Source organism: Eutrigla gurnardus, assembly GCF_963514095.1.
Source record: "Eutrigla gurnardus genome assembly, chromosome: 5".
Taxonomy (NCBI): domain Eukaryota; kingdom Metazoa; phylum Chordata; class Actinopteri; order Perciformes; family Triglidae; genus Eutrigla; species Eutrigla gurnardus.
Window position 1 is genome coordinate 31511037 of NC_139919.1, and position 15465 is coordinate 31526501.

The window sequence follows — 15465 nt, forward strand, 5'->3', positions numbered from 1 at the left end:
AAACAAAATGCTGCTTGGTGTGTAATGTATGAGCCTCCTTTTACAACTGGTGTAAATTGTTATTATATTATGCCATAGTCTGTGATCTGAAAGTTTGATCATTATTTTTAATTTTCAAAAATGAATTCAAACAATACATTAAGTGAATTTTAAATTCTAAGAAGAAAAACGCTATTAAAACCCTGGATCTGTGTACCCTATATAACATTTTTACAAACTGATTTCTGGCTATATTCTGATCGCCTGGTATTTCTGCTGTTATTTTTCTATATGTTGTATGGTATACCATGCTGTCTGATTTTTGTCACTGTTAATTCATAAAATAAAATGAAATACAAATAAATACATTCAAATAAATGAATTTAAATAAAAAATAAAATATTTACACAAATTAAAATAAATTCCATCCATCCATTGTCTACGCTTATCCTGTATTCAGGGTCGCAGGGGGATGATCCCAGCTGTCATTGGGCGAAGGCAGGGTTCACCCTGAACAGGACGTCAATCTATCACAGGGCTGACATGTAGAGACAGACAACCATTCACGCTCACATTCGCACCTAGGGGCAATTTAGAGTCAAATAAATTAAAATAAAAGTTAAAATAAACTAAATTAGATACATTAAAATAAATAAATACATTAAAAATTAATACATTAAAATAAATGAATTAAAAGTAATCACGGTGCCGTGTTTACGGTTTCAGGAGACCACCTCGGTCCTGGTCCTGGTTCACACGCAGACTCAGACGGCAGCCTGACCCGGAGGAGAAGCGCGGCGGCCATTTTGCTCGGAAAAGGGGGGCCTCGGCTTCAACACGTGAGCGAGAGGGAGCCCGAAGGAGACCCGAAACACTGCCGGACCTCGGACTCGGGAGCGGACATCATTCATGTGTGGACCGCCGGAGGCATAGGAAGTCAGCAACATGCCCGCCATCACCCTGCCACCGAAGGAGAACGCGCTCTTCAAGAGGATCCTGGTAGGCTAGCCCGCCCGGACCAAGTTAGCTCGCCGGCTAAAAGCTAGCCAAGTTAGCCGTCACTTTTAGCGGCGGAGCGAGTCGGCAGCTCGCCGCGTGATTCCCGGGGATATTCACCGCACCGGGCGTGTTGTGACGGCCGTGTCTCTGCTCCCGGTGAGGTGTCTCCACCGCGCAAGCCCCGGACACGACAGTTTGTTTAGCTAGCTAGCCGACGCGTGGTGTCCCACCTGCACGTTGGCCTTTGTAAACCATCCCAAAGTAGTAGTAGTCCGGATCCGCGACCAGGCTGCTGGAGGACCGCTAGGGGGCCGGATCGGCGTCCCCCTCCGCATCCACGCTGCAGTCAGAGGGAGTTGTTAGCGCACAGCGAACCCCATCTTGTAATCTGCAAATTACACGTTAATGTCACTCTTTCTTCTTTGTTGTCAACGTGGACGTAAAGATCACGCCATTTCTTAAACATCTGATGTCACATTTACATTCGGCTCATAATACACGTGATACAAGTATTCAGTTGTTTACGGTAGCTGTCATGAGTATAACTATGTGAAGTACTAGTATTAAGGAGAATACTGTAGCTGTCATGTGCAGAGTATAACTATGTGAAGTACTAGTATTAAGGAGAATACTGTAGCTGTCATGTGCAGAGTATAACTATGTGAAGTACTAGTATTAAGGAGAATACTGTAGCTGTCATGTGCAGAGTATAACTATGTGAAGTACTAGTATTAAGGAGAATACTGTAGCTGTCATGTGCAGAGTATAACTATGTGAAGTACTAGTATTAAGGAGAATATGGTAGCTGTCATGTTCAGAATACTACTATGTGACATACTAGTATTAATGAGAATGAGGTAGCTGTCTTGTGCAGAGTACTACTATGTGAAGTACTAGTATTACGGAGAATATGGTAGCTGCTACATGTTCGGTCCTCGGGTCTGTCAGGGACCAGATTCATGTTGCTGTGGGGGGCTCTGGGTCCTGGTCCGAATAACTGGACTACAGCGAAGGCCGGGTTGGTGCGTGTGATGCCTTGCTCGGCGGTAGCAGGAAGGACCAGTTCTCTCTGCTGGTTCCAGGAACACGGGTCTGCACTTGGACCGGCAGCCTGGGGATCTCTGGTGTTAAGTCTGCTCTCTTTGGTTGCAGAGATGCTACGAACACAAGCAGTACAGGAACGGCCTAAAGTTCTGCAAACAGATCCTGGGGAACCCCAAGTTCTCAGAGCACGGAGGTAAGACCTGATCGATCAATAAACCAGTCGTTTACCTTTCACTCACGTAGCTGATCCATTACCGATAATAATAATATTTTCTTCGTCCTGACAACATCAAACAGGGCCTGTAATACAGCTAAACTCCTCATGTCTCACTCCTCATGCCCCTGAACGTGTCACTCCTCATGCCCCTGAACGTCTCACTATCCCTGAGCGTATCACTCCTCATGTCCCTGAACGTCTCACTCCTCATGTCTCACTCCTCATGCCCCTGAACGTCTCACTATCCCTGAACGTCTCACTCCTCATGTCCCTGAACATCTCACTCCTCATGTCCCTGAACGTCTCACCCCTCATGTCCCTGAACGTCTCACTCCTCATGTCCCTGAACGTCTCACTCCTCATGTCTCACTCCTCATGCCCCTGAACGTCTCACTCCTCATGCCCCTGAACGTCTCACTATCCCTGAGCGTATCACTCCTCATGTCCCTGAACGTCTCACTCCTCATGTCTCACTCCTCATGCCCCTGAACGTCTCACTATCCCTGAACGTCTCACTCCTCATGTCCCTGAACGTCTCACCCCTCATGTCCCTGAACGTCTCACCCCTCATGTCCCTGAACGTCTCACTCCTCATGTCCCTGAACATCTCACTCCTCATGTCCCTGAACATCTCACTCCTCATGTCCCTGAACGTCTCACTCCTCATGTCCCTGAACGTCTCACTCCTCATGTCCCTAAACGTCTCACTGTCCCTGAACGTCTCACTCCTCATGTCCCTGAGCGTCTCACTCCTCATGTCCCTGAGCGTCTCACTCCTCATGTCCCTGAACGTCTCACCCCTCATGTCCCTGAACGTCTCACTCCTCATGTCCCTAAACGTCTCACTGTCCCTGAACGTCTCACTCCTCATGTCCCTGAACGTCTCACTCCTCATGTCCCTGAACATCTCACTCCTCATGTCCCTGAACATCTCACTCCTCATGTCCCTGAACGTCTCACTCCTCATGTCCCTGAACGTCTCACTCCTCATGTCCCTAAACGTCTCACTGTCCCTGAACGTCTCACTCCTCATGTCCCTGAGCGTCTCACTCCTCATGTCCCTGAGCGTCTCACTCCTCATGTCCCTGAACGTCTCACCCCTCATGTCCCTGAACGTCTCACTCCTCATGTCCCTGAACGTCTCACTGTCCCTGAACGTCTCACTCCTCATGTCCCTGAACGTCTCACTCCTCATGTCCCTGAACATCTCACTCCTCATGTCCCTGAACGTCTCACTCCTCATGTCCCTGAACGTCTCACTCCTCATGTCCCTGAACGTCTCACTCCTCATGTCCCTAAACGTCTCACTGTCCCTGAACGTCTCACTCCTCATGTCCCTGAGCGTCTCACTCCTCATGTCCCTGAGCGTCTCACTCCTCATGTCCCTGAACGTCTCACCCCTCATGTCCCTGAACGTCTCACTCCTCATGTCCCTAAACGTCTCACTGTCCCTGAACGTCTCACTCCTCATGTCCCTGAGCGTCTCACTCCTCATGTCCCTGAACATCTCACTCCTCATGTCCCTGAACATCTCACTCCTCATGTCCCTGAACGTCTCACTCCTCATGTCCCTGAACGTCTCACTCCTCATGTCCCTAAACGTCTCACTGTCCCTGAACGTCTCACTCCTCATGTCCCTGAGCGTCTCACTCCTCATGTCCCTGAGCGTCTCACTCCTCATGTCCCTGAACGTCTCACCCCTCATGTCCCTGAACGTCTCACTCCTCATGTCCCTGAACGTCTCTGTCCCTGAACGTCTCACTCCTCATGTCCCTGAACGTCTCACTCCTCATGTCCCTGAACATCTCACTCCTCATGTCCCTGAACGTCTCACTCCTCATGTCCCTGAACGTCTCACTCCTCATGTCCCTGAACGTCTCACTCCTCATGTCCCTAAACGTCTCACTGTCCCTGAACGTCTCACTCCTCATGTCCCTGAGCGTCTCACTCCTCATGTCCCTGAGCGTCTCACTCCTCATGTCCCTGAACGTCTCACCCCTCATGTCCCTGAACGTCTCACTCCTCATGTCCCTAAACGTCTCACTGTCCCTGAACGTCTCACTCCTCATGTCCCTGAACGTCTCACTCCTCATGTCCCTGAGCGTCTCACTCCTCATGTCCCTGAACGTCTCACCCCTCATGTCCCTGAACGTCTCACTCATGTCCCTAAACATCTCACTGTCCCTGAACGTCTCACTCCTCATGTCCCTGAACATCTCACTCCACATGCCCCTGAGCGTCTTACTCCTCATATTCCTGAACGTCTCACTCCTCATGTCCCTGAACATCTCACTGTCCCTAAATGTCTCACTCCTCATGTCCCTGAACGTCTCACTGTCCCTGAACGTCTCACTCCTGTCCTCTGTGCTGCAGAGACGCTGGCCATGAAGGGTTTAACCCTCAACTGTCTGGGAAAGAAGGAGGAGGCTTACGACCTGGTGAGACGAGGCCTCCGCAACGACCTGAAGAGCCACGTCTGTATCCTTCATCTCCCAGAATGTTCACTCTGAAACGCTCTCCAACGTAGTCTCTTACTATGTCCGTCCGTACGTTTTATTTTTCATGTGTTTCATGTGTACATGTTTTAGGGATCTTGTGTACGTGTGTTTCATGTGTACGTGTTTTCCATGTGTACGTGTTTATCATATGTACGTATTTTTGGGATTGTGTGTACGTGTGTTTCATGTGTACGTGTTTTAGGGATCGTGTGTACGTGTGTTTCATGTGTACGTGTTTTAGGGATCGTGTGTACGTGTGTTTCATGTGTACGTGTTTTAGGGATCGTGTGTTTCATGTGTACGTGTTTTATGCGGCGTTCACACCGGACGCGATAGACGCAAATACAATCGCGTGAGACGCGTGTATCGCGCCGCTTGATCATTTTGGACTTTTTCGCGTCAGACGCGCATGACGCTCATTTTTGAACCGGTGCCGCTCTAGCGGGGGAAACGAGGGCAGCGCCGGCAGGGAGCCGGCGGGTCACGTCGGCGGACCCGATGCCAGAGTCCGTGAGCCTCCTCCGGGAGCCACATCCCTCGTACCTCTCCCCAGGGAGAGTCGGGGCCACATTCGACTACGACCTCAGATCAGACGAGACAACCCGCTGAATTTAGGCATATTACAAAGCGGAGGAAAATAAACTATCTAGGATTCCCTCAGTAGCGGCGAGCGAAGAGGGGAGAGCCCATCGCCGAATCCCCGTTCGACGGGCGGACGTGGGAAATGTGGCGTACGGAAGACCGCTTGCCGGTGTCGCTCGGGGGCCTGAGTCCTTCTGATCGAGGCTCAGCCCACGGACGGTGTGAGGCCGGTAACGGCCCCCGTCGCGCCGGGGTCCGGTCTTCCCGAGTCGGGTTGTTTGGGAATGCAGCCCGTCCATCTCAGCTCATCTGTCTGTCGGCTTGAACTCGTCGCTGATTGGATGTCGCGGCGCGATGCCGCCTGAAAAGTTCGATATTTTCAACTTTATTCGCGTCGCTTCAGACGCGCCATTCGCGTCAGTGTTTCATGTGTTTTAGGGATCGTGTGTACGTGTGTTTCATGTGTACGTGTTTTTGGGATCGTGGTTAGCCTCCTGAACCCTCCCCCCAGGTTGGCATGTTTACGGGCTGCTGCAGCGCTCAGATAAAAAGTACGACGAGGCCATCAAATGCTACCGCAACGCTCTGAAGTGGGACAAGGACAACCTGCAGATCCTGCGAGACCTGTCCCTGCTGCAGATTCAGATGAGGGACCTGGAGGGCTACAGGGTGGGGGTTGAGAGACCTGAAGGAGGATGAGAATAGATGAATTCAGACCAATGGTGGTCAATGAAACCTAAATCCTCCTGCTTGCCCCCCCAGGAGACCCGGTACCAGCTGCTGCAGCTCCGTCCAGCCCAGCGGGCCTCGTGGATCGGATATGCGGTGGCTTATCACCTGCTGGAGGACTTTGAGATGGCGGCCAAGATTGTCGAGGAGTTCCGCAAAACGCAACAGGTAGGCCACGGCTGCTGCTTCTTCTTTTTAGAAACGCATAGAAATATCCGTATCCATGGAGACGAGTCTGATAAAGTGGCCATAAAAACAACAGCAGTGAACATAAGTGTGTGTGTGTGTGTGTCTGTGTGTCCAGACGTCTCCAGATAAGGTGGACTACGAGTACAGTGAACTGCTGCTGTATCAGAACCAGGTTCTGAGGGAGGCCGGTCTGCACAAGGAGGCCCTGGACCACCTTAACAGCTACGAGAAACAGATCTGTGACAAACTGGCGGTGGCGGAGACCCGAGGTGGGTTGATGCTCTTCATCCAGATCCATTTAAATGCTGAAAGTACCGGACTGACTGTGTGTGTGTGTGTGTGTGTTTAGGAGAGCTGCTGCTGAACCTTGAAAGGCCTGAGGAGGCATTTGAGGTCTACAACAAACTCCAGGAGAGAAACCCTGAGAACTGGGCCTACTACCTGGGCCTGGAGAAGGCCTTAAAGCCAGGTGAACCCTCTCCTCAGAGACTGTCTGTGGTCCCCCAGAGGTCTAGATAGTAGCTCACATTAGTCCAGAGACCAGACCAGACTCCAAAAACCAGGTCTCTGCTGTATTTATGTCTAGACGACCTTATTTGGAGTGTTGATGGAGCAGCTACAATGTTAGCGTAGCCTAGCACCATCAACCAGACTCCATTCAGAAAACCAGCGTTTTAACAGTAGTTATCTTGTGGTCTTGCAGACAGACCTAACAAAGCATGACTCAGCACTTTTTACTGATCACCATCATGATGGAGTTATTTCAGCATCCTTTTCATCTGGTTATTGATATTAAATCACAGATCAATACTTTATTCTGGTTCCTCCAGCTGTGGTGAACCAGCCCACATGGGTCTTGCTAATGTGTGTGTGTGTGTGTGTGTGTGTGTGTGTGTGTGTGTGTGTGTGTGTGTGTGTGTGTGTGTGTGTGTGTGTGTCCAGGAAGTGTAGAGGAGCGTCAGAAGATCTATGAGGCCTCTTGGGTGAAGTTTCCGAAAGGTCTGGTTCCTAGAAGACTGCCTCTTACCTTCCTCACAGGTAAACAGCAGCAGTTCTGTTTTCTCTGAGAATAATCTGCATGTCCTTGTCTTCACCAGCAGAGGGTGTTTGTGCTTAGTGAGCAGCTGTCAGTGGTCTGTAAAGACACTTTGAGGACCATGAAAAGTGCTCTATAAATGAAACGTATATTATTTCTCATTATTATTCCGTTTGTATGATCAGATTCAGGACTCTGAATGCTAACTCATGACGTTAAAGTGTTGAGAAGCCTCTGATAGACGGAGGTCACCGACGGGACGGTTCATGTTTTACTGGAGGGGTAGTGAGGATGTTACCGTCACCACAAATGTCACTTTACTGTGCCTTTGCTGTGTGTGGTGCTGGTCAGGGGAGAAGTTTCTAGGCTGTCTGGACAGCTACCTGAGGATGAACTTCAGTAAGGGCTGCCCCCCCGTCTTCACCACCCTCAAGTCCCTCTACAAGGACAACGGAAAGGTGAGCACGTCTAAAACATGGACGTCGTCGTCATGATGTCATCCGTACCAGCTGATGTCCGCCTGCTCATATTTAGTTTTCCAGGAAGAAAAAGGACGAAAAAAATATAGTTTAATAGTTTTTTGAGATAGAAATGTAAAGAATGAGATGTGAGCAGGGATGTGATCTAAAAGGGTACAAGCTCCAGTCTGCACTGGGAGCCAGTATGGATATAGTTCTGGGATCAAATTTCCCAGTTTTGGTTTGAAATGTGGAATTACAGAAGCCAGAAAATCCTTAATGTTGGACGGACAAGTTTAATTCTGCCTCACTGGAACAGCTGTGCATCGTCAGCGTAGGGACGGATCTTAACACCGGGTTTTAAATACCATACTGTGTGTGTATTATATTATATTTTATATATATAATAACGGAGCGATGTGTTGTCGTCGTTCCTGGTCTGAATAAACCACGTGTTTCCTGCAGGTTTCCGTCATTGAAGAGTTGGTCATCGGCTATGAAACGTGTTTAAAAACCTGTCGAATGTTCAGTGAAAAGGGTGAGTTCATCATAAATGTTGCCTCGCCGACTTAAATATGTTGTTTTGGTGTAGCGTAGCATGACTGTGTACTGTGTGCAGATGACGGGAAGGAGGAGCCCCCTACCACCCTGTTGTGGGTCCAGTATTTCCTGGCTCAGCACTTTGACTTCATAGGCCGGCCCGTCGTCGCTCTGGACTACATCAACACGGCCATCGACAGCACGCCCACGCTCATAGAGCTCTTCCTCGTCAAGGCCAAGATCTACAAGGTTCAGTATGGACGCCATGCGTCAGCACGCCGCCGGCCACCGTGTCCACTGAGTGGACTGAGTGTTGACCGTTTCCCTGTCGGCCTCCGCAGCACGCAGGAAACATCAAGGAGGCGGCGCGGTGGATGGACGAGGCTCAGGCTCTGGACACGGCCGACCGCTTCATCAACTCGAAGTGTGCCAAGTACATGCTGAAGGCCGGACTCGTCAAGGAGGCGGAGGAGATGTGCTCCAAGTTCACCCGGGTAAGAGGGCGAGTCCTGCAGGGTCACGAGTCACGGTCAGGCTCCAGCTCCAGTCCGATGTGGTCTCTGTACTCGCTGGTGACGGAGGTGTGCTTGTGGTTTCAGGAGGGGACGTCTGCTGTGGAGAACTTGAATGAGATGCAGTGCATGTGGTTCCAGACAGAGGGCGCCCTGGCCTACAAGGCCATGAACAAGTTTGGAGAAGCCCTGAAGAAGTGCCACGAGATCGAGAGGGTGAGTTGTTTCCGCCGTCGTCACCGCTGAGGCTCCTCCCTCATCCCGCCCCCGCAGACTGTTTTAGTTTGGTGATTTAACCTGAGGGTCAGCGCTGATCAGCGATCCATATTCTGATGGAGCACCTCGTCCACCCACACCGATCAGGGATCCATCATAAACCTGTCGGTATAGGTGCTGGTTTCCTGCTGAAAACAGCATTTTATGACATTGTGCAATAATAAGTAGACTAAATACAAATATGAAGTTTACCACAGCTGGAAGGTGCTGGAAATTCACCTGGAAATGCTTGAGAAGTGCTTGAATTAGACTTTGGAGAAGGTGTAGGAACCCTGATCATCCATTCATATTAATTGAGACAATCTGCAGCCAGTTTTTAAATATTAATCTTCTGAAGGTATCTCTCCAGAGCTGAAGACCTGATCCAGGTCATGAATCCTCCACCAGCAGGTTTAACCTCTCCTCTCTCCTCCGTCAGCACTTTGTGGAGATCACGGACGACCAGTTTGACTTCCACACCTACTGCATGAGGAAGATGACGCTGCGCTCCTACGTGGACCTGCTGAAGCTGGAGGACGTCCTGCGTCAGCACCCCTTCTACTACAAAGCTGCTCGCACCGCCATCCAGATCTACCTGGTCCTGCACGACCGGCCCCTGACCGACGACAGCAAGGAGAGCCAGACAGACGCCGGTCAGCTGGGGGGTCACACAGGCTTCCACTAGACCAGGACGTGGTCTCAGTAGACCACCGGGGGGTCACACAGGCTTCCACTAGACCAGGACGTGGTCTCAGTAGACCACCGGGGGGTCACACAGGCTTCCACTAGACCAGGACGTGGTCTCAGTAGACCACCAGGGGGTCACTCAGGCTTCCACTAGACCAGGACGTGGTCTCAGTAGACCACTGGGGGATCACTCATGTCCTGGTCTAGTGGATCACTCTTCCACTAGACCAGGACATGGACACTGGTCTCTTCCACTAGACCAGGACATGGTCACAGTAGACCGCTAGGGGGTCATGCAGGCTTCCACTAGACCAGGACGGTGTCACAGTAGACCACTGGGGGGTCACACAGGCTTCCACTAGACCAGGACGTGGTCACAGTAGACCACCGGGGGATCACACTAGGGCTGACCGATAAATCGTATTTTCATCGCCATCGCGATATGAACATGCGCGGTTAACACATCGCAAAAGATGCCTGAAACGCGATGAATAAAAATAATTTTATTTACATGCGCCATGCATTCACACCATTTGGCCAATCAGATGAAGCAACAGCTAGCCGTCGGCGCCGGCAGCGTCCCCGGGTCCTATGTTCCCCCGGGTCCTATGTGTTCCGGAGCCACCCTCAAATTAATTGGTGTTAATTTTGTGGCGACTGCGAGGCTATGTAACACGATGGCGGAGAAAGGAGAGAATAGCGAGGAAAATGTGGTTGACGAAGAACTTGGGGTGAAAAAGAACTGCACTTCTGCAATTTGGAGTTATTTTGGATTCCGTAGCGACGACGTGTTACAAACACAGGTACTGTGTAAAACATGCCGAACAGCTGTGGCAACTTCCAGAGGAAACACAAAAAACCTCCATCACCACCTGCAACACAACCAGTGTTTCCCCTACCATTGTACAGGCCTGCCGCCAGGCCAAAAAAAATAAATCAATACTCCAAAAATAAGCTACCTATCAATTAATTCATAAATCAATAATCATTTACATTAGGAGCGCCTCCGCGCAGCACAGTAGACTTGCTCCGCAAGATGTGCGACCGCAACAATCCTCGCCGCGCGCTCCCGCTACGTTTTTCGTGTACTTTACACGCTTGATGTTGTTCTGATGCCGTTCCGCCTCGTTAAACCACCACGATGTCGCTTTCTACTTTGAAAACACGGAGTTGACACTGTATTTTGACATGCGGTTGCACTCTTTAGACTCGTGGTGTGAGCGGAACCGGACCGGTACCGGAACCGGACCGGTGCATTTATAAGAAAAATGCCGCTGTGTTTCTCCGTCCAAAATCCGCTTTCCTCGCGCTGCCTGCTCGCACAGATCCGCTCGTGCGCACATTCGCTGATGCAGGTCCAGTGTTTAATATAAATATATGCAGAGACGGCGCTCCTTAAAAACAACATCAAGCCATGCCTGTGTAGTATTAGGACGTGATGACGTTTGTACAACCGGGCTAACGGGCCAAAGCCCGTTTGGGCTGGAGCAGTGTGAATGCAAAGCCGCGGGGGACCCCCTGGGGCAATCGTGCCGAGGCACGCTACTGATCGCGCCCTTAGGTAGCCTATGTTAATAAAATAAGGATTGTTTTTGATAAGCTGTGGAACTCTGAGTTAACCTATTTCTACCTGAATTTCTATGAACTACCAGGCTGTTGAGTAAACCTATAACTTATATTTTACTTGATAAAATAAGACAATATATGCACTCATGTCGTTGTAGTGTTTTACAGTATCTGTAGCTATTAATGTGATGCTCCTCATTTTCCAGACATATTATTCCAGCCCCTAATTTTGGATAATTTCCATCAACTGGCACCTTAATAAGTCACTCTCTCCTTGAATCCTTGAAAACCTTGAATACACTCTGGTTGAACAAAAATGTTGAATGCAAATATAATAATTGCAGAATTGCAGACTGCTTGCTGTGCCACCTGACTTAATCCAACTGCACCAATACACCATCCCACGCGTCTCGTCTGTATAGGGTTTTTTTCGGCGGGTACCACCGGGCCTGAAAAAAATTCTAGGGGAAACACTGAGTGTACCTATTATTATAGCAGAAAGACAGGAACTGTATAGCTAATATGCACACTTCAATATTTGTTTATTTATCGCAAGTCATATCTCATCGCAATATTGAACAATGGTATCGCACATCGCAGATTTTCCTCATATCGTGCAGGCCTAGATCACACAGGCTTCCACTAGACCAGGACGTGGTCACAGTAGACCACCTGGGGGTCACGCAGGCTTCCACTAGACCAGGACGTGGTCTCAGTAGACCACCGGGGGGTCACGCAGGCTTCCACTAGACCAGGACGTGGTCTCAGTAGACCACCGGGGGATCACGCAGGCTTCCACTAGACCAGGACGTGGTCTCAGTAGACCACCGGGGGGTCACTCAGGCTTCCACTAGACCAGGACGTGGTCTCAGTAGACCACCGGGGGATCACGCAGGCTTCCACTAGACCAGGACGTGGTCTCAGTAGACCACCGGGGGGTCACTCAGGCTTCCACTAGACCAGGACGTGGTCTCAGTAGACCACCGGGGGGTCACACAGGCTTACAGTGATGCACACCTCGGCCGCTGTGCCTCTTTGCAAATTACATGCGTATATAATTAATAATATATGATGATTATTATTATTTGTATAATGATAATAATGTATTATTATAATGATCAAAATATATATAATATAATTATTGTAACAATTATAATAATGATTATTCATATTGTCATAACTATTGTAATAATTATTCCTATAATTCTGATTGTAATTGGTTTTGCCGTGTAGAGAATCTGACGGACAAGGAGCTGAAGAAACTACGCAACAAGCAGCGGCGAGCCCAGAAGAAGGCCCAGCTAGAGGAGGAGAAGAAGAACGCAGAGAAGGAGAAGCAGCTGAAGAACCAGAAGAAGAAGAAGGAGGACGACGACGAGGAGATCGGGGGGCCGAAGGAGGAGCTGGTCCCAGACAAACTGGCCAAGGTGGGATCCTCAGATCCTGTATCTGTAGAGAACCCGGGTCCTGAGGAGATCCTCCTCTTAGCTCGTTGAGGGTTTCCTGCTGTGTGACGTGTTTCGTCTTCTCTCACCAGACGGAGAACCCTCTGGAGGAGGCCGTCAAGTTCCTGATCCCCCTCAAAAACCTGGTCCGCAACAAGATCGAGACTCACCTGCTGGCCTTCGAGATCTACTTCAGGAAAGAGAAGTACCTGTTGATGCTCCAGTCCGTGAAGAGGGCCGTCGGCATGCAGCCCTCTGACCCCTGGCTGCACCAGTGTCTGGTGCGCTTCTTCAAAGGAGGTACTGCTGCTGGAGCATCACTCCGTTACCATAGCAACCGTGGTGGCTGAGAGCAACCTAAACTAAAAAGCTGGCTCCAGATCAGATAATAGCTATTCTAGGAGATTAGGCATATTTATAACACCTGATGCAGATTTGGACCTGAATCAGTCAGCAACAGTCTGTATGTAAGAAGTGGATGTTGTCATGGTGACGACACCTCTAAACTGGATTCTCTGTCTGTCTGTCTGTCTGCAGTGCGTGAGAGTGCAGACTTGGCGGCGGCAGTGAGGACGGTGCTGAAGCAGGAGATCTCCCGGCTGTTTGGGGAGAACAACCCTCAGAGCTTCAACAAGAACTTCCTGAGTCAACACTCCAACTCCATCCCTCACCGGCTGGCTGGTAGGAACGCTGGAGGAACCAGAATAAAGTATTGATCTGTGATTTAATATCAATAACCAGATGCTGAAATAACTCCATCATGATGGTGATCAGTAAAAAGTGCTGAGTCATGCTTTGTTAGGTCTGTCTGCAAAAAAACAAGATAACTCCTGTTAAAACGCTGGTTTTCTGGATGGAGTCTGGTTGATGGGTGCTAGGCTACGCTAACATTGTAGCTGCTCCATCAACACTCCATATAAGGTCATCTAGACATAAATACAGCAGAGACCTTGTTGTTTGGACCACAGACAGTCTCTGGTCCTCCACATAGTCTGGTCTGGTCTCTGGACTAATGTGAGCTACTATCTAGACCTCCAAAGGGACTTGAACCACGTCTCTTGAGTTGCGTGTTGTGGTTCTGCTGTCTGAAGAGTTTCTGCCTCGTCCCCCCAGCTGCTAAGATGATGGTCTACCTGGAGCCGTCCTCTGACAACATGGCCTGTGAGATTGCCACGGCCCTGGATGAGTCCCTGTCTGGAAGGAGCCTGCAGGTCTGTGAGGGATCGTGATCTTTCAGCATCCCCCCTGCCGCCTGTTCATGTGGACTAACTGTGTTTGTGCTGCAGGTCTGCACCGAGGTCCTGGAGGCTCTGCACGAGGGCCAGCTGGGCGAAGGCCAGCAGAAGGCTGCCGAGGCGTACCGGACCGCCTGCCACAAGGTCTTCCCCTACAGCCTGGCCTTCATGCCTCCAGGTTACCACGACGACAACGCCACAATTAGTGCCAACGGCGACCTGTCAGCAGGAGAGCACGACGACATGGTGAACGAGATGTGAGCCAGGAGGAGGAGGAGGAGGAGCCAACACGCCGCCAGACGCCTTAGTCCGCCAACACACCCACTTCTGTAACCCCCCCCCCCCCCCGGCGATGGCTGCTGCGAGTCGCCCCCACATTGCACTGATCCGGACGGACTGAGCGCCGCAGGAACAGGAAGCTGGCACACGGAGGAAGGCGATGACTTTTTTTTAAACATCCCTGAAACCCCGAGAGATCCAGTGTGAGGAGGCGCGAGGATTCTGGGGGAGGTGGACACAGATGGCTCCTTTAAAACACAGTCCAGGTTTTCTAGAACTCCTGTGTTTTCACGCCGATCCTTCTTGTAGGTGCATCTGCTTCTCACGTTTTTAAAAGTAATTTATACATTACAAACTGACCGACGGATTAATAAAACAATGTTTGCAAACTAAAACGTTACCGTTGTGATGTTGGGAGTGATGTTGTTGTTCCAAAGCTCGCCTGCAGTTACCCCGCTTCGCCACATGGAGGAGGAGCACAATGGGACATGCAGGACCGGACTGACGGCACCAAATACCCGAGACTTGATCCTCTTCACTTTGATCCTGGTTCTGAAGAAAATGCTTGTTTTCACTGGTTGCACTGAGATACGTGAAAGTTAATAAAAATGTTCTGGTGCAAGAGACGAGTTTACACTTACAACGTCTGCGTGGTCCTTCTCTCCTCAGCAGGACCCTCACAATCCGGGTCTTCTGGTCTTTGGCGGTATCACAGTAGACCAGGGTCTGACTCATGAATCCAGACGCTGCTCTCGATGACGCTGTGTTGATGTTGTGTTGTAGTGACCAGCAGACGCCACCAGGGGTCACTGTCTACGGTAGAACAGGAAGCTGAGCTCACGAAGACGGAGACTCTGCGTTTCTGTCGTTTGTTGCCTTAAAAAGCTGATAGTTTCTAGTTTCTTATATTAACGTCCAGCAGTTTTCTCAGAGTGACATCCACTTTAATGTCTGATGTAAATGTCTTATTTCTTGTTGGCTTTGCTGGAGATCATCAGGTACATTTACCAGCTGTGGCCACCGGGGGTCTCGTTACCACAGAGATCTCCGTGCTACTTCCTGTCTGAACATCTCTTCCGGTTTAATTACCTTGTAGAACGACTCATTAACTGCTGATGTCACTAGTCTGTAGTCACATGATTTATTCAACCGTCAGTCTGCCTCCATCATTGGCTCCGTTCAGACCTCTGACCAGGTACCAGCTGGACCTGATCC

The 15465-nt window shown here is 50.0% G+C and overlaps 1 protein-coding gene across 2 annotated transcripts; it reads left to right on the plus strand.

Annotated features, from left to right (window-relative positions):
- Nucleotides 1-784: 784 nt before the first annotated feature.
- Nucleotides 785-14884, plus strand: naa15a (N-alpha-acetyltransferase 15, NatA auxiliary subunit a). 2 transcript variants are annotated; one of them, XR_014597181.1, is made up of 20 exons: nucleotides 785-978; nucleotides 2131-2215; nucleotides 4613-4717; nucleotides 5831-5988; nucleotides 6082-6216; nucleotides 6353-6506; nucleotides 6587-6706; nucleotides 7180-7275; nucleotides 7625-7731; nucleotides 8197-8269; nucleotides 8351-8520; nucleotides 8613-8765; nucleotides 8871-8999; nucleotides 9478-9691; nucleotides 12525-12718; nucleotides 12829-13036; nucleotides 13274-13417; nucleotides 13850-13947; nucleotides 14023-14555; nucleotides 14688-14884. XR_014597181.1 is itself a non-coding variant. In XM_084009864.1 (19 exons), exons 1-19 carry the CDS (start codon nucleotides 925-927, stop codon nucleotides 14230-14232), a joined length of 2607 nt encoding a protein of 868 aa, XP_083865990.1. In that variant the 5' UTR covers nucleotides 839-924; the 3' UTR covers nucleotides 14233-14884. The 2 variants fall into 2 exon arrangements, 1 of the variants encoding a protein (XP_083865990.1); XM_084009864.1 differs by having other exon boundaries at nucleotides 839-978; nucleotides 14023-14884.
- The last annotated feature ends 581 nt before the right edge of the window (nucleotides 14885-15465 follow it).

Excerpts from the sequence above, each read along its gene's own strand:
- naa15a (XM_084009864.1), top strand. The coding sequence starts at position 925 with ATGCCCGCCATCACCCTGCCACCGAAGGAGAACGCGCTCTTCAAGAGG. Across the intron at positions 9,000-9,477 it reads AGTGCCACGAGATCGAGAGG|CACTTTGTGGAGATCACGGA; the intron begins GTGAGTTGTTTC and ends CTCCTCCGTCAG. Across the intron at positions 13,037-13,273 it reads GGTGCGCTTCTTCAAAGGAG|TGCGTGAGAGTGCAGACTTG; the intron begins GTACTGCTGCTG and ends GTCTGTCTGCAG.